The sequence below is a fragment of the Cebus imitator genome, unplaced genomic scaffold (genome assembly GCF_001604975.1).
Source record: "Cebus imitator isolate Cc_AM_T3 unplaced genomic scaffold, Cebus_imitator-1.0 Scaffold81, whole genome shotgun sequence".
NCBI classification, from domain to species: Eukaryota; Metazoa; Chordata; class Mammalia; order Primates; family Cebidae; genus Cebus; species Cebus imitator.
The window spans coordinates 7257400-7285054 of record NW_016107396.1 but is presented as its reverse complement, the minus strand read 5'-3'; the positions used below and the strand labels follow the sequence as shown (position 1 = coordinate 7285054).

The 27655-nt window shown below is 40.3% G+C and overlaps 1 protein-coding gene across 7 annotated transcripts in view; it reads left to right on the top strand.

The window, feature by feature from the left end:
* The first annotated feature begins 286 nt into the window (after positions 1-286).
* TPD52L1 (TPD52 like 1) overlaps positions 287-27655 on the top strand; it is a 112212-nt gene continuing 84843 nt past the window's right edge. For 4 of the 7 annotated variants that reach the window (XM_017533368.1, XM_017533358.1, XM_037740247.1 and 1 more), the window contains exon 1: positions 853-1192. In XM_017533368.1, coding sequence (XP_017388857.1) covers positions 1153-1192 — 40 coding nt within the window. In that variant the 5' untranslated portion in view covers positions 853-1152. Of the gene's footprint in view, positions 609-852; positions 1193-27655 lie in introns of those variants that run through there. The other 3 variants (XM_017533363.2, XM_017533356.2, XM_017533369.2) reach the window with 2 other exon arrangements.

Sequence of the window (27655 nt, the reverse complement as noted above, 5' to 3'; positions counted from 1 at the left end):
AGCTATTCCAGCCTTCAGCAATCACCACCAGGATCAATCAGCAGCCATCAACGTCCAAGCGATGCCCTCCTCCAGCAAAAATATTACCATTAGGTGAAGTTGATCTTTAGTATCTTTTAGAAATAAAATATCTTTTAAAATTAAGCTATGTACATTGCTCTTTTAGACTACAGCGTAGTGTAAACGTAACTTTTATATGCATTTGGAAACTGAAAAATTCGTGTGACTCATTTTTTTGCACTGCTCGCTTTATTGCGGGGGTCTGGAACCTAACCTGTAATATCCCTGCGGTTTGCCCGTATAGCGCGGGGAGAGGGTGCCGTCCGCCCGCGGTGCAGAGCGCCGGCAGGTGGCGCCCAGCGGCGAGCTCTTTCCAGCTTGGTTTGGGCCAGGTGGACTGGAAGGGGCGGAGGTAATCAGAAGCGGCCAGTGGCGGCTGCCTGCGTCCCTCCGCACAGCGCTCGCGACACGCGTGCCAGGAGTGGGAGCGAACAGCTGGGCCAGCTGCGTTCTGAGCCCGGGCACAGCTGCCATCTGCTCTGGGAAGCACCGGGGTGTCCCCGCCGCCCTCAGCTCGAAGTCAACCACCATGGAGGCGCAGGCACAAGGTGAGTGGTCGCCGATCGCCCCGAGAGTCAGGTCCCGGGTCGCGCATACAGGCTTTTTTCCTGCTCCACCTAACTTCGCTCTCGGACAGAACAGATTGGTTCCACACCAAGCGTCCAGAACTCCACTCCCACCCGCGCCTTTGGCACTCCACTCCCACCCGCGCCTTTGGTATGATGCCTGTGCCCCAAACTCAGGATTTGCTGTGGGTCTGGGGATCGGTAAAGTAAGATCCGTAAGTGGAGAGGCCCCTCCGCAGGAAATGCGCCCGTGGAACGCTCTACCCTCTTCGCAATCAGTCGCCCCCGACCTCCCCAGCCTCGCGGGTGCCCGGAGGACCTGTTGTGCCGGGTCCGGAATGCGCGTTTCGGTCCCTTTACCTTGAGGGCGTGGGGAGGGAATGCGACTCTTTTCGCCCAGGGCCGTGGACTCGCGGCTTGTTGGCTCCTAAGTCAGGGCTTGAGGGGATCGTCCGCCGAGGGGGTGGCTCCGCAGCCAGCCTACGCGAGTGCATTCCCTCGCGGGGACCCGCCTTCCGAGGCCAGGATGAGCGTTACCGGCCCCCTGACCTCCCGCAGAGCCACACGTGAGTCCCTTCCCGCGATCCGGGAGCGACCTCTGCCCCCAGTGGCGCACGGGGCCCCCGGCCGCCCGGCTCCCTGCTCCAGAGGCTGTCCGCTGGAGGAGCCTGCGGTGGCTTCACGAAGGGCGGCCTCATATCTCGGAGTCACCCTTGGAACCGGGTTCGGGAATTCCGATGGAATCGTTCAAGAATGGGGGTAAATGGACCGTGGACAGGGCAGAGGTGGGCGGATGTGGAGCGAGAGGCAGGTGGGAAGGAAACGGATCTACCTTGGGAGCAACGCGCAGAAGGGACGGGTTGCGGAGTTCAGCCTTTAAGGCAATCATCGCCACCATTCTTTTACACCGTGGGAAACTCTGTGGTGGCTCTTAATATAAATAAAATCCTATTTAAAAAAAAAAAAAAAGAAGAAAAAGAAGAGGTTCACGACCCGATGCGCTCGCCCTCTACGGGCAGAACACCCTGAATGAGAGTGGGTTGGCGAGTGCCTGGGCCGGGAGTCGCCCAACAGGTTCGCTGCCAGGATTACAATTGTCTGAACAGCAGGAACCTTACTGGTTTGTTCCATCCGCCTAGGTCCTGCCCATAAAGCTGCCGCTTCCCATATTTTTCCTCTATTATGTAGATAGGAAAGGGTAATTCAACCAAGGGTGCCGGTAGTTGGTCAAATTCTAAAGCAGAGATCAGATTGGAGGCCTTCACACCGGAACTGAAGCTGGTGATAGCAGCACCGGAGCTTTCCAACCTGACTTGCAAATTAGAATTATTTAGAGAGTCTTCAATACCGGCCCTGGCCAACCCCATCCCAGTCAAAATGGAATCTTTGGAGCCTGAACATGGGCATATTTGAAAGCTTCTGAGGTGATTCTGTTAGTGAGGTTGGAGAAGAACTATTGCAGATAGGAAACATTCGGAGAACTTCTGAAGACATCCTAAACTACAGACTGGTAACCACTGGGGTCACTGGTTTGCTTTATTGGTTTGCTTTACTTAAAAGATTTACTTAACAAATATTTCGGTGCTTTCCTTTGCCAAGCACTGTGCTAAGAAGAGCAAAGGCAGACTTGGTATCTGCTTCATGAATTTTACAGTAGAGGAAGAGACAAATATTAATTTAATGGCTATTTGAAAAATAACATGTAAAATCACTACCATGTGAATGCTAAGAAAGGGCCTCAGAGTACAGCAAGAGCCTGAAAAGCTATAACCCTAGTATGCAGCAACCAGGAGAGCAGATTGTTTATCGTGTCCCTGTCTCTGTTCTTTGTGCTTTGCGTGTATTGACGGACTCATTTCCTGTGCACAGCAGTTCCATGAGGTAGTTGGTGTTCTTATTCCCATTCCACAGAGAGTCGGAAACAAGCATGGGAGGTACTAGGTCTGTGCAAAAGTAATTTCGATTTTTGCCATGACTTTTTAATAAATTCCTTGTTTACAGCTAGATAAGTAAGGAGTAGCAAAGTTGATGGGGTGAGGGACCCATTCTCACTCAAAGCCTGTGACTTTTGAAGGAAAGGTAAAACTTCAGTCCCCACCTGACTCTCCAGCCGCCCTGTGGTGCACTTCTTTTCCCCTCATGACTAGATGAAAACTTTGGGAGTAAAGAGGACTAGTAAAAAGGCAAATGGATATGAGAAAAGTGAACAGATTTTAGAAATACTTAAGAGGCCGGCTGCAGTGGCTCACGCCTGTAATCCTAGCATTTTGGGAGGCCAAGGTGGGAGGATCACTTAAAGCCTGGGAGTTCAAGACCAGCCTGGACTACATAGTGAGACCTCATGTCTACAAAAAAATAAACAAAATTAGTCGAGTGTGGTGGCATGTGCCTGTAGGCCTAGCTAGTTGGAAGGTGGAGTGGGAGGATTGCTTGAGATCAGAAGTTTGAGGCTACAGTGAGCCAAGATCCCACCACTGCTTTCTAGCCTGGACAAGAGTGAGAACCTGTCTCAAAAAAAAAAAAAAGGCCAGCCATAGTGGTTCACGCCAGTAATTCCAGCACATTGGGAAGCTGAGGCAGAAGATAGATTTTTTGAGCCCAGGAGTAAAAGCCTAGCCTGGGCAATGTGGTGAAACCCTGTCTCCCCCCAAAAATATAAAAATTAGCTGGATATGGTGATGCCTCCCTGCAGTCCCAGATATTTGGGGGATTGAGGAGTGAGGATCCCCTGAGTCCAGCAGGTCGAGGCAGCAGTGAGCTGTGATTACACCACTGCACTCCAGCTTGGGCAAGAGGACAAGACTCTATCTCAAAAACAGACAAACAAAAAGAGAACAAAAAATAAATGGTAAAATCTTAAGAAAAGTCAAAATTGGATTGAATATGAAGGGGGGCAGTGTCAAAGATGACCCCAGCTTCCTACTTGTACAATCAAATGGAGGATACTTACTCTTAAATCCTCACTTGCCTAGCATTTTAAGTTTCTCATTTTCAGACGTTTTGTTATTTAGAAAGCAGACATATTGAGTTCTTTAAGAAAAAACTTTTCACAAACTGCTTATAGCATAAAGAGAAATCTTTTTTCCGCTTGTACATTTTTCTGGCTAAATGAATGATTTACCTCTTAGAATCTAGCTAAGACAGTCCTGTGATTTTCCAAGTGTAAGTTTCCACCTTCAGCATAGTTTATTTTATAGTTATCTAGGGTGAAGACGGCTTATCTTTCTGCCTGCTAATCAAGAGACAAACAAGGATAAGTGAGGTTAGACAGGCAGGTGCTGATGAATTGTGCCTCGTATTGTCCAGGAAGCCACCAGGGTGCTATGGACATTATTCGCTCATATAGCTGGGTAAGTGCAGCAACTTACTGCACTAGAAACTTTCCCATAGGTGAAATTATCCAAATATGTTCTTTGCTTTAGTAAAAGAATAGATTACTTCCAGCAAAACAAGAGGACTTTCAGGGAAGGTGGTAAGGCTTATAAGGGGAGCGGTCCACTGAAGAGTGACTGGAGAACAACGTGGAGTGAGATGTCCACAGGAGAATGGCATTACTATTTGCTTTCCACTGGTACCAGATAATGTTGCTTTAAGATAATTGACATGTTAGAGAGGGAATTGCGTTAGAAATGTAGCATTTTCCTGAAACATATGGTAGTCCTTTGAAATAAAAACTTCCTGATCCTTTTAAACTACGCTTCAATATTTTATCATTCTAAATGGAAATAACTTTGTTGTTTTTGCGTTTCCCAATGTCTTCAATGTTACAAGGAACACTGTCTCCTTTTAACATTTGCATATATTCAAATTAATTACTCTGTTAGGTTCTCATGGCCACTGTAAAAATTACCACAAACTTGGTGGCTTAAAACAATAAAATTGTACTGTCTCATAGTTTGGAGGTTAGAATTCCAAAGTCACTATCACTAGGCGGAAATCAAGGTGTTGGTGGGGCTGCCCTCCCTCTGGAGATTCTAAGAAAGAAACTGTCTTTGCCTCTTTCAGTTTCTGGTGGCTGCCGATGTTCTTTGGCTGCATCACTCTAATCTCTCTGCCTCTGTGGTTACACTGCTTTCTCTTCTGTTTGCGTCAAACTGCCCTCTGCCTCTCTCTTATAAGGACACTTGTGATTTCATTTAGAGCCTACCTGGATAATCCAGGATAATCTCTCTCTCTCTCAAGACCTTTAACTTAATCACATCTGCAAAGACTTTTTCCACACAAGGTAACATTTCTAGGTTCCAGAGATTAGGACATATTTAGGAGCCATTATTCAGTTTACTGTAATAACTATTTTTTATAGCCAGACATCCATTCAAGATTCTCAGATGTCCATGAATGAAATAAAGCAATAAATATCAGATTAATCCTACTGTGTGCAAAGTCCATTAAATGAAAATGTCATCTATACCTTACATTATACTTTGTATGATTTTATCTTGTTTCAGGAAGTACATAAGGCAGTTTATATGGATACACGAAATGCAACAAGATAATGTAAATTAAAAATAGATGAAAATAAATGGGGATAAGAAGAGAAAAGGAAGCAAGGGATGAAGCTCTAGAAAAATGAAATAATCACATCGCTTTTATTGATATTGCTTGGAAAACAAATTCTTGCTTGGTAAAGGAAGTATGGCATTTTGTTATAAAACGATAAAATAACCTTGCTTCCCTCTGTCAAGTAGCAGCAGGTCCAGTCTCTTATACAGGCATACCTTGGAGATAGTGTGGGCAATTCCCAGATCACCACAAGGAAGTGAATACTGGAATAAAGCGAGTCACACAAGTTTTTTGGTTTTCTAGCGCACATAAAATTTATGTTTACACTATACTGTAGTTTATTAAATGTGCGATAGCATGATGTCTAAGAAAAGGTACATACCTTTATGTAAAAGACCTTTTTGCTAAAAATTGCTGACGATCATTGGTGCCTTCACCAAGCGATAATCTTTTTGCCAGTGGAGGCTCTTGCCTGGATGTCGATGACTGCTGACTGATCAGGATGGTGGTTGCTGAAGGCTGAAGTGGCGGTCGTAACTTCTTAAAGTAAGACAACAAGAAAGTTTGCCACATAGATGGACTATTCCTTTCAGGAAGATTTATCTATTGCATGTGATGCTATTTGATAGCATTTCATCTGCGGTGGAACTTCTTTCAACATTGGAGTCAATCCTCTCAAGCTCTGCCACTCCTTTATCAACTACGTTTATGTAATTCTAAATCCTTTGTTGTCTTTTCAACAATGCTGTGAACATCTTCAGCAGGAGTAGATTCCATCTCAAGAAACCACTCTTTGCTCATCCATAAGAAGCAACACCTCATTCAATCAAGTTTTAGAAGGAGATTAAAATGTCATACATTTCGTTACATCTTCAGGCTCCACTTCTGGTTCTCTTGCTCTTTCAACCACATCTGCACTTCATTTCCTCCAGTGACGTCTTGAGCTCCTCAAATTCATTCTGAAGGGTTGGAGTCCACATCCTCCAAACTCTTGTTAATGTTGATATTTTTGACCACCTCCCATGAATTATGAATGTTCTTAATGGCATCCAGAATGGTGAATCATTTCCAGAATGTTTTCAATTTATTTTGCTTAGTTCCAAAAGAAAAATTACTATTTACAGTAGCTGTATTCTTATGAGATGTATTTCTTAAATAATGAGACTTGAAGGTCAGAATTACTCCCTGATCCACAAGCTGAAAAGTGGATGCTGTGTTAGCAGGTGTGAAAGCAATGTTAATCTCTTTGTACATCTCCATCAGAACTCTTGGGTGACCAGCTATGATATTGTTTAGCTGTTTCCCCATCCATATCTCATCTTGAATTATAGCTCCCATAATTCCCACATGTCATGGGAGGGAGCTGTTGGGAGGGTGCAGGTCTTTCCCATGATCTTCTCATAATACTGAATAAGTCTCATGAGAGCTGATGGTTTTATAAAGGGGAGCTCCCCGAACATGTCCTCTTGCCTGCTGCCATGTGTGAAGTGCCTTGCACCATGGTTGTGAGGCCCACCAGCCATGTGGAACTGTGAGTCCATTAAAACTCTTTTTCTTTACAAATTTCCTAGTCTCAGGTATGTCTTTATTAGCAGCATGAGAATGGACTAATACAAGTGTATTATCAACTAGAAATAATATTTATAAAGAAATATTTTTTTCTGAGTAGTAGGACTTAATAGTGTACTTATAATATTCAATAAACCATGCTGTAAACAGTTATCCAGGCTTTGTTATTCCATTTATAGAGCACATTTTCTGAATCTATAGATTTAGAATAATTATTTTATTTGTTTGTATCTGCATTTTCATAGATGAAGGGTCTTGCTCTGTTGCCTAAGCTGAAGTACAGTGGGATCATCATAGCTCACTGAAGCCTTGAACTCCTGGGCTCAAGCGGTCCTCCTGCCTTGGCCTCACAAAGTGTTGGGATTATAGTCATGAGCCATTGCCTCTGGCTACGGTTAGAATAATGCTTAAGGGCCTTAAAATTTTGGGAATAGTAAGTGAGCATGCAACTTAAAGTCACCAGCTACATTAGCCCCTAACAAGAGAGTCAGCCTGTCCTTTAAAGCTTTGAAGCCAAGCATCAACTCCTCCTCTATAGCTATGAGAGTCCTAGCTGGCATCTTCTTCCAGTGTAGGCTGTTTCATCTACATTTAAAATGTGTTGTTTAGTGTAGCCACTTTCATCAATCATCTTAGCCAGATCTTCTGGAGAGCTTGCCGCAGCTTTGGCATCAGCCTGTGTTGCTTCACCTTGCACTTTTGTGTACAGAGATGACTGAGATGACTTTTTTTTTTTTTTGAGACGGAGTCTCGTTCTGTCACCCAGGCTGGAGTGCAGTGGCACGATCTCGGCTCACTCCAACCTTCATCTCCCAGGTTCAAGCAAATTCTCCTGCCTCAGCTCCTTGAGTAGCTGGGATTACAAGTGCCTGCCACCATGCCTGGCTAATTTTTATATTTTTAGTAGAGATGGGGTTTCAACATGTTGTCCAGACTGGTCTTGAACTTCTGACCTCAGGTGATCCATCCACCTCAGCCTCCCAAAGTGCTGGGATTACAGGCGTGAGCCACCGTGCCTGGCCTGAGATGACTTCTTTCCTTAAATTTCAGAAACAAATCTCTGCCAGCTTCCAACTTTCCTTGCACAGCTTTCTCATTTCTCTCAGCCTCCATAAATTGAAGAGAGTTTGGGCCTTCTCTGGATTAGATTTTCACTTAAAGGAATGTTGTGGCTGGTTTGATCTATCCGGAGCACTCAGACTTTCTCCCTATCAGCAGTAGGCTATTTCACTTTCTTATCATTTTGTGCTCAATGGAATAGCATGTTACATTTCTTTCAAGAACTTTTCCTTCGCATTCACAACTTGAATCAAAGTTGATCGGTCTTGGCTTTCAATGTGTCTTCCTCACTAAGTTTAATAATTTCTTGCTTTTGACTTAAGGTGACAGACAGTGTCTCTACATTACACTTGAATACTTAGAGACTATTATAGAGACTATTAACTGGATAATAATGTTGTGAAATATTGTGTCTCAGAGAGTGGAAAGGGTCAGGGACAGGGAGAGATATGGGAAAATGGCTGGCCATTGGAGCAGTCAGAACACATACAAGATTTATGGATTAAGGTCAGCATCTTATATAGGTGTGGTTCATGGGTCCCCAAAACAATCACGATGTTGACATCAAAGATCACTGATCACAGATCACCATAACAGACATAATAATAATGAAAACATTTGAAATATTGTGAGAGTTACTAAAATGTGACACAGAAACATGACATGAGCACATGGTGTTGGAAAAATGGCACCAATAGTCTTGTACAACCTGGGGGTGCCACGAACCTTCAATCTGTAAAAATAACAATGTCTGCAAAGTACAATAAAATGAAGTACAGTGAGGTATGTCTCTAAGTATTAAATTATCCAAGGAAAAACTTATTTGCATTTTATGTTTCATAGTTAAAATTTTATATTGCAGTTCAGGCATCATAATAATGGTCCTCAAACTATGGAAGCAAGCTGTTATATATTTTGATTTATGATCTTTAAGAGTATTATGAAGACTACTTATATTATCTTCCAAGCTACCTCCTATAGTTTTGTTTCCTCTTTAAGTAAAAGTTTTGAAATACGTGATGATGTGTATTTTAGATGAAGTCAGTTATTTGCAATAAATCATATACTATCATTTTATTTTAAATTATTTTAAAATATAATTATACAAATGACAGCTGTTATAGCATATTGGAGCATACTTTGAATTGCCTTCTTGAGTATACACCTTATTAGTTAGCCTGGGTAGATAGAATCTGATAATTTCTTCAAAACCTTAGAAGCAAAGGAGTCTATTTTGTGGCATATAATAAGATCTGCTTCTTAGTAAATAATAAATACTTCAGCAGGTACTGATTTGTTAAATACTTTAACAAATGCTTATTGATTACTGCAGTAATAGCAAATATTTGACAAGCACATACTACTGGGAAGGAAAAGGGCATAGTGATTAAGATCCCAGCATGAAGGTAAACTGCCAGGATTTTAACTCTGTCATTGTTACTTATCATTAACATGACCATGAACAAGTTAGTGATTTCTCTCGATCTTGGTTTCTACATATGTTAAGTGAAGATAGTAATAGCTCCAATATCATAGCATTGTCTTGGGGATTTAACATGTTAATACATGCAAAGTTCTTAAAGCAGGGCCCAGCACATGGCAAGTAGTATATAAATGTTTGCTGTTGCTTTCATTAGCATATGTTGAAACCTTTGCATCCATTATTTTATTGAAACTTTATAATAACATCATGAGGTGGATACCTTTACTTTCAACTCATTTTATAAACAGGGAAACTAAGAGTCAGAAAAATTAAGTGAAGAGGTCAGGATTCCACTCCAAGTTTAATTGAGTCCAGAGAATGAGCATAAATACTGCACTGTGCTGTGCCTTAATGTATGCTGTGCCACATGTGCAAAGGGGAGGCTAAGATGAACTTGACATGGGATCATCCTTTCAGGAGGATAGGCAAAAAAGAGTTGGGAGTCTTGTCTGTGGGTTAACACCTAGAACTGATGAGAGGACGTACGTCCATCCTAATGGAATTTTCTGAGTGGTAAGGTGCTAATTAGAGCTAATTCACATTGAGGGTGATAATAACAACAATATTTTAGTGTTTTTACAAATGTCAAATACCACAGTATGCCTTTTTAAAACCATGTTATTTAGACAGGTGCAGTGACTCCTGGCACTTTGGTAGTCCAAGGCAGGAGGATCACTTGAGCCCAAGAGTTCAAGACGAGCCTGGACAACAGAGCAAAACCCTGCCTCTACAAAAAAATTGAAAAATAAACTGGGCATGGTGATGCATGCCTGTAGTCCCAGCTACTTGGGAGGCTGAGGTGGGAGGATTGTTTGAATCCAGGAGTTTGAGGTTGCAGTGAACTATGATTGCACCACTGCACTCTAGCCTGGGCTAGACAGAGACCCTGCCTTTAAAAAAAATCAAAAAAGAACGAAAACAAAAACTCCAAATATGTTATTTAATAAGTACAACAGGTGAGGCGTAGTGGCTTATGCCTGTAATCCCAGCACTTTGGGAGGCCAAGGCAGGTGGATCACCTGAAGTCAGGAGTTTGAGACCAGCCTGACAAACATGGTGAAACCCTGTCTCTACTAAAAATACAAAAATTAGCTGGTGGGCGCCTGTAATTCCAGCTACTCAGGAGGCTGAAGCAGGAGAATCGCTTGAACCCATGAGGTGGAGGTTGCAGTGAGCCGAGATTGTGCCATTGCACTCCAGCCTGGGTGACAGAGCGAGACTCTGTCTCAAAATAATAATAATAATAATAATAATAATAATAATTACAACAAACTCACAAGGTAGGTAACATTTTGATTTGACAGAGGAGGAAACTGACAGGCTAGTTACACAATTTTCTCCAACTCGTACAACTTTGAGATGTTGGAGTTGGTATTTGAAATCAGAAAGTTTGACTTCATACCTTGAGATTTCAATTACCATTTTATAGGTACTTTGTATGCATAAGCAGTCGTGCACAAAGTTTTAAATAATAATTTTGCTTTATTTTCTCTATGATCAAAGAGGTTTTAAAGAGGCAGAATTTAATTGTACAGTTCATTGTATATGTGAGCAAGGTCTAAGTCTGGGAATATGAATGTGGCCTGAGATCTTTAAAAATAAGCCCTGTGACATGTCAAGTTGGGGGTGGAGGATGTTCATTTATCAACAGCTTGCTATTTTTGTTCTGTTTTCAAGATGAAGAATTCTAAGAATTCTATAAAAGTCATGATATGTGATTTTTAAACCAATACGGAATTTTATCATCAGCTCAAACAAAAGTCAGTTCAAATATGGAATGGTTCAAATTTGTTATTCCACTTGATGTTCATCCATATTCAGTCATCTCAGGATTTTAAAATAAATAAATGTCATAGGATCTGCATGCTTCTTTCCAGAAAGTAGAATCTGTATTCTTTAGATGGTGGCTGAAAGGGCTAATTTCAATGAGTACCCAAAAAAAGAAAGTGCTTTATTGCCTCGTGAACATTATAATTATTTGTTTACATGAATATGTTTTATTCATTTAACTATCTCCCAAGCATATTAGCACAATACCTACTTTAAGAAAATACCTGATAAAACTATGGAGAAAAATGAGCAGTCAGTGGATTTGTCCTTAAGCTACTCTAGCCATTTCTGTGTTGAATTTTCATGGTCTGACATGGCAAGTATAGAAAAGAGGGCACCTGCCTCAGGGCGGGTGCTCTCCATGCAGGTAGAGGTTCACCATTACTGCTGTCGCAGAATGTCCCCAACAACACCATAAAGCCAGCCCCTTCTTCAATTTACTGAGTTAAGCTGATCATGGTGGTGAGTGCTTGTAGTCCCAGCTAATCAGGGTGCTGAGGCAGTGAGATCACTTGAGCTCCAGAGTTCAAACCCAGGCTAAGGAAGAACCCAATCTCTTAAAAATAACAACAACAACAGAAAATATATATAACTATTTATATATTTTAACTGCATATGTATGGTTTTATACATATATAAAAAAACTAAAAGAAAAAAGTAAAACAAGAAAAAATTTACTGAGTTACTATGCAGTTAAGAACACATAAAAGATGACCTCAAAATGTGGATATTTGCATCTGTCAACCTAATTTTCATTGAATATTTTAGCAATAAAGTGTAATGATTTAACATATATGCATTAAATTGAGAAGCATTGTTAATGTACCAGGGAAGACAGGGGAACATTTTAATGAATTTGAAATGGCTAAAGGGAAGCTTTGGGTCCTCAAGGAAAGATGAATTTTAAGTAGTTTCTCACAGTGTGAATCGTTTATAAGTGATACATTTTGATGCAGAGGAAGTGAAATTCCCGGAATAAAACCACAAATCTCCAAGAATACCCTTAGTCACCAACATAGTGCTTCTTTCTCAAAAGGCAAAAATCTAGCACTTTGCTTAGCCAGACCATGTACCACACATTAAAAATGCATGTATATGTTACACCTCATCTCCAAACTTACCTACGATTATTTGTATCTTATACAGATTACAGTTTCCCTGACATATATCTAAAATATAGAAAACTCTTCAACTCCTTGGAAATACATTTTTCTTATAATTAGACATTTCTTCTGTCCATTAATAGCAAGAGTGTCTTGTCAAGGATCAAGGAAGCAGAACTGATTCAAGATTAAAAAGATCTGTAAAAGTCACATGACATGTAATTCTTAGAACCAGTATAGAGTTTTTTCACCAGCTGCTAGGAAAAGTCAGTTCGGATATGGAATGGTTCAAATATGTTATTCTACTTGGTGTTCGTCCATATCCAGTCATCTCGGGATTTTAAAATAAATAAGTCACAGGATCTGCGTGCTTGTTTCCAGAAAGTAGGATTTGTATCCTTTAGATGTTGGCTGAGAGGACTAATTTCAATGAGTACCCAAAAAAAGAAAGCTTTTTATTGCCTCATGAGTATTATAATTACTTGTTTACATGGATATGTTTTATTCATTTAACCATCTCCCAAGCATATTCACGGAAGCAGAAATGATTCATTCAAAAGAAAAAGCCAATTTGGGATGGGGGTAGTGGGAGGAGATCTCTTCAGATCTCTCAGTTTTAAAGTCTCTGATGGTTGGATATTTGTAGTTTTTCACTGATTTTTCTTGCTTAGGCATGAATGAGAAAAAAGCTAATAGCTCATTGTCTATAAATATTTTCCAACATTTTGCTTTCCAAAATGAACTCATTTCTACATAAAGACATCATGGAAAGATGGTTTTTCTTACTGAAGAGTTAGGTCAGTCCTGGAAAGAAGTATAGACCTTGGCTCCTGTTATTTCTCTTTCGTTATCCCAGAGCTCCAACAGGAAGTTACAAGATATCTGCGCTACCTGTAAAGTTTATTTGAAATGATTGCAAGGCTCTCATCAGCATTGAAGGAGAGGAAAAACTTTTTTTCTACCCTCTTAGGTTAAGTGCGTAGGAGCCTGTGAATTAAACTCATAGCAGACAGATTAACAGGAGAAAAAGGTTACAAAGATATTTATTTTAAATTTTACTTGCACAAGGGTGTCATGGAAATAAATGAATACCCCAAGGAGTGATGAGATTTGAGTTTCCTTATCATTTTACTATAGGAAAGGGAGGTGGAGAAAAGGCAATATTGAGAGAACAAATGACTTTTTTTTTTTTTTAAAGCTAAATGGGCCCTTAGGAGAATAGATGGGAGATATGACAGTTTGTGACAATGTCTGGAAGAGAAGAAAGAGTTGCTCCCGGTGGGAGGAATTTGTGACAGCTGAGTTCTTTTAGGAACCTCTGCTTTTAGTCAGATAAAGGATTTCAGGAACTCAAATGTTTTCAGCTCAAAATAATTCATGGGCTGGGTATGGTGGCTCATGCCTGTAATTCCAGCACTTTTGGAGGCCAAGAAAGGAGGATTGCTTGAACCCAGGAGTTTAAGACCAGCCTGGGCGACATAGCAAGACCTCGTCTCTACTAAAACTAATAATTTAAAAAATTAGCCAGGCATAGTACTGCACGCCTGTAGTCCCACTACTTAAGAGGCTGGGGCGGGAGGGTCACTTGAGCTTAGGAGGTGTTCATCCCACTGCACTCTAGCCTAGGTGACAGAGCAAGACCCTGTCTTGCAAACAAACAAACAAACACCTCTTGTGGCATATTTTGGGGTAAAAAATGCTGACCCCTTTTAGCACTCATCATTTGCTCATATTTTACCCAATATATAAAGGGCATTACTGAAAAGGAAAATCCCTGTTTACTGTTGGCCTACTGTGTATCTGGTGTGGCTCCATTCATTTATGAGATGTCTCACCAGGTTCTCATAGCCCATTCTCAACAATAGTAGTCATCAAAGAAGAAAGTATATCCTGAGATTAGGACTTGTAATTTTCACTGTTGCCCCTCCTCTCAGATGGTGTCCTACACCTGCCTCTGTAGAACAGGCTTCTGTCCTTCTCGGATTTGTATTTGTTCTTTTTATCTCTCTCCAAAACTGAGGGAAAATAAATGTTTTGGTTTAATGTAATAGGACCTGTTATGTATGCTGCAGACATAATGGCCCCATATAATAGCTTTGAATTTGGATTCCATTAGATTTGGAAAAAGAGAAAGTCAGCACTTGCTTGCACATGGTGGTTTTCTTGCTCCCTCTTTCTCTCTCCCCCACTTCCTCTCTCTACCCCAGCTTTCTGCTTCCTTTTGCTCTCTTTCAAAGTATCAAGTCCAGTGGCCCATTCTCAGTACTCATCTTCATTGACCTATTAGCAATCTGGGCAGGGTTGCCCACTATCTGCTCCTCGAAGCACTTTGTTCACTTGGTTTCTAGGATAGTGAACAGCTCGCCCCCTTCTTCACAGTCTCCTTTGCTAGCTGCTGGCTTGCCCCAGGGATCCGTCCTTGGCCTGCTGCTTCTTTCTATTTACACTAGCTCTGTTGGCCATCTCATGACTCATGGTTTTGAATTGGATCCATGTGCTAACAACTCCAAAATTTATTTTTCCACCCTGAGACCTGGCTTCTCAACTTCAGACTGCCCACATGGTATGGTTGCATGAGTGCCTAGTAGACATCTTGAACTTAACATGTCTAACATTGATCTCCTGAGCTCCCTCCTCCAAAATATCCCTAGTCCTCCTAAATTCATCCCCATTTCCATTCACGACAACTCCGCTTCAAATGCAGAAGCCCAAAACTTATCTTCCAAGGTTTAGCTTTGTTTTTCCCCCATCATACCCCATTTCCAGACTGTCATGATAGCTCTACTTTCAAAATGTATCCAGAATGGGAAAGCTTCCTGCACTTCTGCTGGTATTTCCTTGGTCCCAGCCTTCCTCATCTCCCACGTGCATTACTGCAGGAGTTTCCTGGCAAGTCTCTCTGCCTTGGCCCTGGACTGCCTTCAACTCCATTCTCTAAAGAGTAACCAGAGTGACTCTCTCAATCATGGTGTATCACAACACTCCTTCCTTTGAAATTCTCCGGTAGCTCCTCAGTTTACTCAGAACAAAGGGCAAAGACCTTACGGTGGTCTTTGCTTCTTCCCCTTTTATTTCCCGGACCTCATTTCCTAATGCTCTCTCCCTTAATTCCCTTCACTGCCTCATAGGAGCCTTTGAGTTTATTAATCCCTCTGCTTCAAAACTTTTCCTCAGATATCTTCTGGGCCAGCTTCCACACCTTCTTTGTTTTTTTTTTTTTTTTTTAACCTAAATGTTGCTGGTCCCTACTACCCTTAGATCTGGCAGCTGGACCTGGATCCGTTGGGAGACAGTTCTCCCTGCTTTGTCCAGTTTCTGCACAACACGTCTTCTGAGCAAAGGTATGAACAGCTGGTTTTCCCTGGACTCTCTTCCAGGATGTTTGCATGTCACTCACAGCAATAGCAGTAGCCACAGTAACATCATTGTGCCAGTCTCTGAGCCTCCGTTCCAGAAGGATGATGTGACGAGGGCCAGGTGTTGCCTATTTACACAGTCAGGTGTGTTACAGGAAAGAACACTGAGATTAGGAATCCCCAAGTTGTATAGGGGCTATCGTGCAGCCTTGAAAGATGGAGACTTTCTCTCGTAGGGGAAGATTTATTTACTGTCCAGGATAATAAAGATGCTAAAGACCAGATATTGGGCAGATTTGCTAGCTGCTCTCATATAAATCGGGGTCTCCTAATCTCAGCATTACTCTCCAGTAACACACCAGACTGCATTAACAGGTAATACTCAGCCCTTGTCACACCATTCTTTTGGAATTAGAGCTCAGAGAACTGGAACAACAATGTTTCTCTGGGTACTGCTATTGCTGTGAGTAGTAAGTTGCCTTTTGTCTATGACCCAGAAGTCTTGTGTCTTCTGCCAACGTCCATTAAATTGGCAGACTAATGTCTTGGCTTGCAAGTAGGGCAAAATTCTGACCCTCCGCATTCCTGACACCTGTTCAGGAGCCTTTGGTTTTAGAGAGCCCCACTTTGGCCCTCTTCTGGCTGAACCTTTGTTTAGAGTGAGCGGCTCATAGGCTCACCTAGAACCTATGCCTCCTCTTCTAGACCATGTTCTGGGTACCGGAGTCTCCAGAATCCCCTATCCAAATAGCCCTGAGTGTGTTACCAAGTGTTCCTGAGCCTTTCATGGGAAGACTATGCTGCCCGAATGTATATTCCTCACCCCAAGAGATGACCAAGGGCTGGCTGATTTTGAGGGCGACAGTGAGAGTAGCTTGAACGTACAGGCTAGGAAACCAGTTCTTGGGTGTGGTTCCTCGACCAGCATCATTAGCTTCACCTGGGAACCTGTTAGAAATGCAGATTCTTAGGCCCTCCTCATTTCTGTTTCTACCAAATGAGAAACTTTGAGAATGAGCCATCTGTGTTTCAACATATGCTCTAGGAGATTCTGATGCCCACTCATGTGTGATGATATGATATACAGTCAACAGACTAGGTTGTCTGCATCCATGTGTATAAGGTGCCTATCGGTGCTTGTGGCAGATGGACCCTAAGGTGTCCCCCAGTGATTTCCAGCTTCTGTTGTTGATATTCTTGGATAATCTCTCTTGCTAGAGTGTGGGCAAGATAGTAACTTGCTTCCAACCAATAGAATATGACTAACTGATGGGATGTAACTCCCATCATTACATTACATTAATAAGACTCCATTTTGCCAGACTGGAGCCAAGGCCCGTAAGTGGATAAACAGTGGATTTGGGTAAACCCACATGGCCAGGAACTGTTGGCAGCTTCTGGAAACTGGGTGTCTTTTAGGATCTAAAGAAGGCAAAAAAAACCTGGTTCCTTAGTTCTGTGCTGCCAGAAAATGAGTTCTGCCAAGAGTCTGCGTGAGCCTGAAACAGTTCTCCTCTGGTCCCCTCTAGATGAGAATGCAGCATGGCTGACACTTTGATTGCAGCTTTGTGAGACCCTGGACAGAGGACCCAGCTGTGCTGTGCCTGGACTTCTGATTCTCAGAAACTCTGTGATAATAAATATGTGTTGTTTTAAGCAGCTAACTCTATGGTTATTTGTTGTGCTGCTTTAAAGAACTAACACAGGGCAGGGCTCTGTGTGGGAAGAGAGGATGGGATATATATCTTTCTTTGTGCTCTTGCCTTGGTTCCGCAAATGTTGGTGATGGTCATGTCCTGGACCCTCTATATAAAATGGTATCCTTCCGCCTTGCCACACATACAGAGACACTTATTATTTCCTTTCTCTGCTGTTTTTTTCTCCTTTCCCTTTTCTTTTTTCTTTCTTCCCTTTCCTTTCCTTTCTTTTCCTTCCTTTCTTTTCCTCCCTCCCTTCCTCCCTCCTTTCCTCCTTCCTTTCTTCCTTCCTTTTACTTTCGTTAATAGACAGTCTTTCTCTGTCACACAGACTCCACACCTGGCTTGCTTTTTTTTTCTTTTTTTACAGCAATTCATCTGTATGCATATATATATATATATAATAAATATATATATATATATGTATAATTTATTTTGTTTGTTGTCTCTTCCCAGTCCTTCTAAATGTTAGTTCTGCAAAGCCAAGATATTTTGCGGTTGGTCACTGCTTACTCTCCAGCACCTAGCACAGGGCTTGACACACAGTAAAGGTTCAATCAGAATTTATTGAATAAATAAAGTAAGCTATAATGTTTTTGAAAGTCTACTGGCTCCTGGTAAATGCTCCACTGAAATCAACTGGTTCTTCCTACTAATTTTCCTCATGATTAGGTAATTGTGTGAATGATAAAAATAAATAAGAAGGAAATAATTTGAACAAAGGAATAAGCAAGTGAAAAAAATTTACTTCATTCCCTACCCTTCCCACTTTAAAAAAGAATAAATCGACTCCGGGTTTGTTATTTTTACAAGACCAGAGTTTATCTACCAATATTGCAATTGAATGTAACCCTTAATCTCTATCAGCATGTCTCTTCTCACTCCCTGGTGGTGGGGCTGCTGCGTGTTCCTGTGTGTGTGAGCACATGCCACAGAAGGAATCCAAGAGGAAGAAGAGTCCAACTTCCTATTAATCTCTGCCCCATTTTTCTTTCTCTCTTCTCTTAATTACAAAGGTGTTCCTGGCTCAGTCATTTAAGCCAAAGAGCTTTCCACTTTGAGTCAGGCACATGGTCCAAGGAATGGTTTATAGAGAAGCTTGGTTGTCCTCCCCAGTGTAAATCTAAATTTTTCTCTGGGTAGTTGTTTTCTGTTGTTCTCTGCCATTTTTCTCTTGATCAAACCCTTTGGAGATGCAGCCTGATGCAGAGCATGCTGCAGCCCCAGAGCTAGGAGGTGCAGCTTCTGATCTTGCTTTCACCACCACTCTGCCCCTCCCTTCTCAGAGCCTCTGTTTGCTCACCTCTTTCTTACCCGAGAGGGTTGGATTAGTTGCCCTTTGAGATCCTGTCCAGCTCATTCTTAAGAAGCCTGTTTAAACTCCTTCAATAGGTGGTGCTTTTTAAATATATATATATACAAGTACATACATGTATACAAATATATCTATTAAGCTGTTCCTTAAACTGTTTGCTTTTTTTTTCCTATGAGGAAAGTCTGCAGTCAAGTTAGATATTTTCATTTTTTAAGTAAGTCCTAAAATGCTAATCTAGATGTGAATACTTCTCCTGTAAAGAATGACTCTGCATACTCACATAAGCAGTTTCTCTCCAGCCTGAGATGACTGTGGTCACAGGAAAGGAAGTTGGGGGAAGAACACAGAAGAAAGCAAAGTAAAGGGCCTGCCATATAAAGGGACCCTAGTCTAGTGACAAAGAGCCTACATGTTGTCACAAAGATTTGGATTCATTTCCCAGTGCAGTCCCTTAGTCCAAAGTCTCAGTTTGCTCATCTACAAAACGGTGGAAATGGGGGCCTCCCCGGTGGATCTTGTGATGATTGAATGACATGATGTAGTTGAATTGCTTATGACTGTGCTTGGGTACTATTACGGCAATGAAAGAGAAAAGGAAGATTCATTTATCAATTTCTCATGAAATATGCATTTAACATCCCCTGTGCTGGGTGCCAAAGTAGGGACTAGTGAAACAGACATGAAAGAACCAAAGTCCTTCTTTCCTTTGTGAGCTTACCACCCTATTTTTGTTATAGCAGTTAGGTGTCAAGTAACTATTTTTAATGCATTCTTATATCAAAAAATTCGTTGGATTTTCGTGTGCTACCTACCACAAAGTTAAAAATAGCTTTCTGGAGCTAAGGAAAGATGAGTAGGTTGAAGATAGAAATAAATATGTAAGTTGATGGAATTTGGCTATTTGGCCTGCATGCAAATCTGAAGCATAAATTATACCTACTAAAAAAGACTGAAATTTTGCTAACGAGACAATAAATGTTTTAAATGGATGCTGCTTTTGGTCCTTCTTTATTTACTAGGATGAAAGCTTAAAGATTTGCATAGCAGACACACAAAGCAATGTTCATTGTTTGTATACATTTTGAGGCAGAACCGATTGAACGTTTTGCTTACACTTCCATTGCTTCTCTCAAAATAACTTGGTAGAGGACTGGGGGAAATGCCAACAGCATTTATCTCTTCAGTTAGCAGATCCTATTTCCGGTCTCGTGTGTCTTGGACGTTGACGATAACAAGACAGGCTTGCTGAAAGGAGTGCAAAGCGCAGGGAGAAGGTTCATGTCCTCGATGGCAGGACTTTGACAATCCTGGTTGGTGTCTGTTACTTAACACCATGCTTGAGACCTCTAAGTGTTCTGATTTCAGCTCCTTCTATTTTAGGTGTTTCAAAAAATAAATAAGGCACAAAATGAAAGGTTTTAATATGTTTTTATATATTGACATATATACATGTATGTATGTGTGTATCCTAACATCATCTATCACCTTTACTCTGCCTTTTCTTCATGAACACTGGCATTTTATATTATGCATAATTATTTACTTTTTTTCCTGCTAGCATTTAAGCTCCTTGAGGACAGTAGCTTTGGTTGTTTTCTTTATTGCCATATCCTCATATCAAAAACAACGACTGTTCATGGAAAGTGCTCTATAAATACATGTGGGAGAAAGAATGAATGAATGAATGAGTGAATGAATAGCATTGAGTGCATGTAGCATTATATCCAACCAGGCAGGGGAGCAGCATGGACATTTCAACTTTCATAAGAAATGTATAGTTTAAAAAGTTCTATTATAAATTCTTTCAAAAGCTCCTAAAATTAAAGAAATGCTACGGTGATCAAATTTTCAGTACTGTACCACTGGTATTAAATGTTGTTCCCAACACTTAAATCCTGAAGACAATTTTAAGCTTCAGTGTCCAAGTGTGTCAACATAAAGATAGAATCTAGTGTAGAACCAAGGTATTCTTCTTAAGAAAGAGTGAGGAGGAGAGAGGAAGGGGAAAATATGGGAATTGGGGAGGCAAGTGTTCACCAAGAATGACCTCCGGATGGAGAAAAATAAATAAGAACAATATGTCTGGAGGCTAGGGAAAGAAACGTAGGACAAGATATGCTTCTAATGTTTTCCCAAGAAATGCTATAAACCAACTCCTAGCTTCCCCTGTGATATAATTAGTACATTTTGCATTGCTCATTCAAAAATTTTTGTGGGATTAGAATTTTGTTATGGGAGAGGTTAAAAGGAAAGAGGTCACTGAACAGCTGATGTATATTTTATAAAGAAATAGGCATTTATTTTCTCCCTGTCTCCACTAAACAAATATTGAGGAAATTCTTACAGACTATCAGTATGAACTATGTAGCTGAGCCATATGTTCTGAGTGTCCCTGTTCTTCTGCTGTCTTGATTTGGAGGTTCCAACATAGTACAAGTTGGAAGGGGAAAACATAGCTGAACCCCATGGGGATGGTCTGCCCAGGGCAGCTGATTTTCAGGGCGATCTCAGACCTTGGATTGACAACACCTGTTCAATTTATTTTAACCTGGCAAATTGAAGTCTCATTTATAGAAGTAAAAATGACAATAATTTGATAGCTTTTTCTTTTATACTGCACATGTGGCCTGCTCTACTTAGCTAGTTTATAGAGATTTATGAGAAAACATATCCATATTCTTGTTGCTTAAAAACATTATTCTGCATGTTGCAAGTAGTTACTGACCTAAACTTGTAAAATGCTGGTTTCCTTCCCTCGATGTGCCATCTCCCCAAGTCCTCACTTAAAGCTTGCTAAGGTTTGAAATATTGATGAGTACAAGTCCATTCATCTCCAAATTTAAGTGGCCTTTCAATGGAGAGTATTTTTAACTTTGTTGAGAATTTAGGGTAGAGGAAATCACTTTCAGAAATAGAAGATTATTCTTTTAGTTTTATAGAACTCAAGATGGAATCTGTAAAATGAATATTTGAGTCATTGTTGGCCTTATACTAATATAGTAGTATAAGGTTATTTTTATGTAAGCAACCAAGACAGACTACAGTTTAAGAGCATATCCTTTTTGCAAAAATCTATTATATTATTAAACTATCTCTGGCGGCCTCGTGCGTTGGCCCATGCCTATAATCCCACAACTATGGGAAGCCGAGGTAGGTGGATCACTTGAGTCCAGAAGTTCGAGACCAATCTGGGCAATGTGGTGAAACCCCATTTCTACAAAAAAAATTAAAAATTAGCTGGGTGCAATGGTGTGTGCCTGAAGTCCCAGCTGCCTGGGAGGCTGAGGTGGGAGAATCACCTGAGCCCAGGAGAACGAGGCTACGGTGAACTGTGATCATGCCACTGTGCTCCAACCTGGGTGACAGAGCCAGATTCTGTCTCAAAAATAAATAAATAAATAAATAAATACATGTAAAAATGAAAAAATAACCCCTGTCATCTTAATGGATACAGTAACAGCTGCTACTGGTACCTTAGCTTTTTGAGTTATGAGATACATTCACCAGTACATTGGTGAAGTTCACTCCTGATCAGACTTGATGTCTAGCTCACCATCAGCCATTTTCTCAGATTTCCCATTTTCCAAACACATTTTCTGTGTTCCCTAGTTTAGAGCATTTGCTCAGCTGGTTTTGTCCACCTGCACTGCTGTTACCCTCATTTCAGCTCATCAGTTCTCATCCATATTGTTGACAGTGAACTCCTGATTTTCCCCTGGAAGTCATCCTTCTTTTTTCTCAACTCTCACAGCATTATGAACTTCATAATGATTCTGAATCATTATGAATCTCCTTAAAAAGCAGCATCATAATTTAGACTTGGAAAGGACTTAATAAATTTTCTAATACAATCTCCACATTTTGTAAATGAAAGCACTTTTGGGATCAGAGGTGTGGCCTGAGCTAGTATCTTATAAATGGGAAAGCCAGAAAAAGGAGTGAGGTTTTCTAACTACAGCCCTGTGATCCTTTCTCTGTATTATCAGCCCTTCACCTTCTGCAGCACATTGCAGTTATTCATCCGTATGTCTTATTGAACAGACTTTTTGGAGGCTTATTTTTAATTGAAAAGTTAACATTTTGTTAATTAAAGTTTCAGGTTCAGACAACTTTCACTTTTAAGTGGCGCTTGCAAGTCTTATACTATTTATAAAATTAACAACTATTAATCATTACTTTTAAAGCGACTTTGATAAATATGGTATTTCAATAGTATGATATTAACTGATACACAAATTCAATTAATATACTCAATTTCATATTTAAGTACTTCATTTTATAAACTTTAAATATGTAAGAATTAAATCTAAAAATTATCTTTAAATGTTCCAATATTACTTACAAATTTAGTAAGATTTCCACTTAAAAATCCAAAATTTAAGTCACTAATCTAATTAAACATTTAAAAGTATGATTATAATTCTGATAGTCTCTCAATAGACATATTCTTTCAAGCATAATATGAAATACCAAACATTCAAATGTCTTCTCACAAAAGCACTAGTTCTATGATTTTTGTTTATTTATTTTTTCATTCAATAATTATCTAAAATATATGTGTGTGCCAGGCAATACTCTAGACTAGAAAAACATTAGCAAGCAAAATGAAAACTCTGTCCTTGTGAGGCTCAAATTCTAGAGAAGGGGAAAATAGTAAGCAACATAAATGAATAAAAGATATAATGTACTAGATTTTGGTAAATGTTAAAGAAAAAAATCAATGAAGGCAGGATGTGAAATGTGAGGGATGGGTGGAATGGTGGTTGCAGATGATGCTACCTTTTTCAAGGATTAATACTTTGCACAGAGACCTTATTAATTAATTGAGGCTACTTTCCAACAGAGAGGGGTTGGCTTGTTACATTGACTGGATTCCCACTGCTGACCCTGGTGAATACTCTGAACTTGTTGTTTGTCCACAATTCCCTGACTTCCAACGGGAAACCTGCAGTCCTCACATCACTTGATTTTATTTTGTATGTCTTTGGCTCTTAAAATATGTAAACATACTTCCCACCCAAGTGTAACGACATTTGACGTAGCCCTGAAGTCCTTCAGATTCTTCAGACCACTCAGTCTTAAGAGACGGATCTGTCTGAATTCTCGGAATCCCTCATGGTTTTGTCCTGAAATTTGGACACAATTTTCCCAGTCACTTTCCTGATCAATTTTAGCTCTCTAAGAGGATAGAGAACTTCAAGAAGACAAATACTATGTCTTAGCTCTGTTTTGTTTCTAATTTATTATTGTGTCCTGCAAAACACAATGGGTTACCCAAGTAGTCCGTCACTACACGTTGTTTAAAGCAGAATAGTGCAGCTCAATGACACAGGGCCATGTCCCACTCAGCCTCCCAGTTCTCCAGGGAACTGCTTAAAGACTGGACTTCCTCAAGTGTGAACAGGAATTGCAGGAATCCCCATGCGCCCAAAGCACTGTCTAAACGAAGAACCTCTCTATGAATGTCAGTTTTCCTTACTATTAATGGTAGAATGCTTATTTTAAAAATCCCTTAAGCATTTCACAAGCAGATAGTCCCTTTCCCTTTGTATTTAGGCTTTAGAATAATGTGAGAGGTACCACTCTTTTATTTTTACAATCCTGATCATTTTATCATGCCTGTGTATATTCAAGCGTAAGTTCGTTTTCACAGGATAGCTTCAATTTTTCTGGATAAACTTTCATTTCTTTCTTTTCACTCAATAGAACTTACTTCTTTTTCTTCCACAATGGTTGAACTAATTTACACTCCCACCAACAGTGCAAAAGTGTTCCTATTTCTCCACATCCTCTTCAGCATCTGTTGTCTCCAGATTTTTTAATGATCGCCATTCTAACTGGCGTGAGATGGTATCTCAATGGAAGACAGTGTGGCGATTCCTCAAGGACCTAGAAATAGAAATTCCATTTGACCCAGCAATCCCATTACTGGGTATATATCCAAAGGTTTATAAATCATTCTACTATAAGGACACATGCACACAAATGTTCATTGCAGCACTGTTTACAATAGCAAAGACCTGGAACCAACCCAAATGCCCATCGACGATAGACTGGATAGGGAAAATGTGGCACATATACACCATGGAATATTATGCAGCCATCAAAAACGATGAGTTTGGGTCCTTTGTAGGGACATGGATGAACCTGGAAACCATCATTCTCAGCAAACTGACAGAAGAGTGGAAGATCAAACACCGCATGTTCTCACTCATAAGCGGGTGTTGAACAATGAGAACACAAGGACACAGGGAGGGGAGCACTACACACTGGGGTCAGTTGGGGGGAAATAGGGGAGGGATGGTGGGGGGTGTGGAGCTGGGGAGAGATAGCAAGGGGAGAAATGCCAGATGTAGGTGATGGGGAGGAAGGCAGCAAATCACACTGCCACGTGTGTACCTATGCAACAATTTTGCATGTTCTTCACATGTACCCCCAAACTTAAAATGCAATAAAATAAATAAATGGGGAAAAAAAAGAATCCTGTAGAACTTCTTGTATATGGTAGATGTAAATATCCATTTAAAAATGGGTCCTTCTGTAATTGAAAACTGTGGTGGTATTAAAACATCTTCTCAAATTTAAAAAAAAAAAAAAAAAAAGAACTTACTTCTTTATCTATTCATTCAGTTATCCCACTCTAAATACTAGTGTTCTCTTTATAGATGGAAACGTGAAGAAGGCAGCTCTTACTTAAAGGAAGTTTTTTTCTGCTTTCATGCACTATAGCATTATTTGAGCACTCTAAGGAAAATTCAGAAGTGGTTTTTAAGAGGGCTGTGGTGCTCTGGGAAGCAGCATCTTAAGGACAATCTTATTAAGGGAGGGTGTTTGACAGCCACTTCAACAAGAATGGTTGCTTTCTACCTGTAGTCTGAGTGCACCAGTATCCATCACTGGACGGAACTCTGATACTGTTCTGACAATGCCTTTTCATAACCTTAACCTGTGGCTCTGGTTATCGCTGTTCCTCAGTTCTTGCTTTATCACGTGGGTTACTGCTGTACTCAGAGGCTTTGGGAGTACTCAAATGTTTCACTTTCCCCTGTCATTTTGAATAACTGCTGCACAAGCCCTTGTTTATTTCTAGGTAATTATTACTTTCTCATATATGATGTTATATGCCAGTTTGATTCTTTTGGGGGGAGAAGGTAAAAGGGAGGGAAGATAGGAAAATAAAGGCAGGCTTGTACTATTACATTTTTACAAATTTGTTTGAAAGTGAGTCTTTCCCAGAATTACCTACCACCTCTTATGGTCAATTGAACACAGTTAGTGCCAAGGACAGTTTATAACGTTTTAAAATTGATCAAAAATTAACCCTATCTTTGAAGGTCCTGAAATTACTGACACTGACACATATAAGAATTTGCAAATTAAATGTGGTACATAGTTTTAAAATATATATTTACCATATATATACATAACACGCTCACACATATAGCTATATCTATCTATCTATCTATCTATCTATCTATCTATCTAGATATCTATCTATCTATCTATATGTCTATCTATCTATCTATTTATTATCTATCTGTCTGTCTGTCTGTCTATCTATCTATCTAGATAGAGAGCTATTCAGCCTTTCCTGATACAGGATGTAAAGGAGAGTGTTAGTTACCCCATTCTGGAGAATTCAGCTTACAGTGGAAAACATGAAGGAGAACATTTAACATCTGCGTAAAACACTTATTTCCTGGTCCTTTTAATGATGCATTCAGGTATGAAGAATGTTTTCTATTTACTTGCTCAGAGTTCTTTTAAATAAAGGAAGAGAATCACAGCAGCTTCCTACTTTGGAGGCCCACAGAGTTGCAGCCAAATGACTTGCTATTACCCTAGCTCTTTATATTTGCTGAATGCTTTTCAGTACATCTAATTGTGAGTATTCACAGCCTTTCTGGTGGTGTGAAGGAGGGTAGTGTTGCTCTCATGCAGATTACAAAGCTAAAACCGGAAGAAGGGGAAAAAATAATGGCTTAAAGTATTCTTAGAAGTTGAGTTCAAGCCTACAGTTTGTTTTTCTCTTTAAGATCTGGAAACGTGAAGAATCTGATGGCAGTGAACCCAGTAATGAATACGACGTTAATATTATATATTATTTATTTACTTATACACTATAGTAATTAATTTGCAGTAATGAAGTAGTAAATCTGATAATATCTGATCTAAATTATCAACATAAGGAACCGTGTCAAGATCAAAATTCAGGATGACTAGGAGATCAGAACGCAAGTTACTCATTCAGAAGGATGTAAGAATAACCAAGAGAACTGAACGACCTCTCTATGAGCACCAAGAAACATTTACGCCAGGATACACAAAGAACTGAGGCAGCTGGGGACTTCAGCGGTGGTGTCAAGAGATGCTTGCTATTTTACATTATGATGTATATGCTGTCCATCTTCTAGAGAGCACGGAGAGAGAGGAAACAAACCTGAGACTTAATTAGCATCATGGGATTGAAATAGCAAACTGAACAGATAAAAAATGCGTGTTATATGAGTATTGAGGAAAGACCTAAACCGAAATGTGTTATTCTATGATAATATTTGTTTACTCACCGACATTTGTTGAACATCTTCCTTGTGCTAGGCCATGCATAGATTCTGGGGATACATAGTGTTTGTCTGATGAACTATGAATGGATGCTAAACTGTGTCAGCACAGATAACTATGAATATCTAGGACTTACCAGTTTACATTGGCATGGTACAAACCATAGATCTTTGGACAGATTCTGTCTTTTCCCAGATTATCAAAGACCAAGATTTTCCAGGACAGCTGGGAGCAAGTCAGTATTAGATTCTGCACTGACTCCAGGAAGTAAGGTGTCTCAGGGATATTAGGACAATTTTAGGGCAATGGAGTTTGATTTAGAAAGTTGGCTTTGCACAGACATTTCCCAGGTGGCTCTTGTCTAGATCACCCCTTCGTGTCAGTTCTTATGGACAAGGCTTCCCCTTGGATACCTCTGGCATTAGGGAGGTACTAATGTACTTCTCTGCAGCTGTACTTTCTAGAAACCATGTAAGGATAATGACCAAGAGTCACTTGAAGGGCAGGTAGGTATAGATGATGAGTAACTGCGTGGGGCCTTTTACAAGCTAA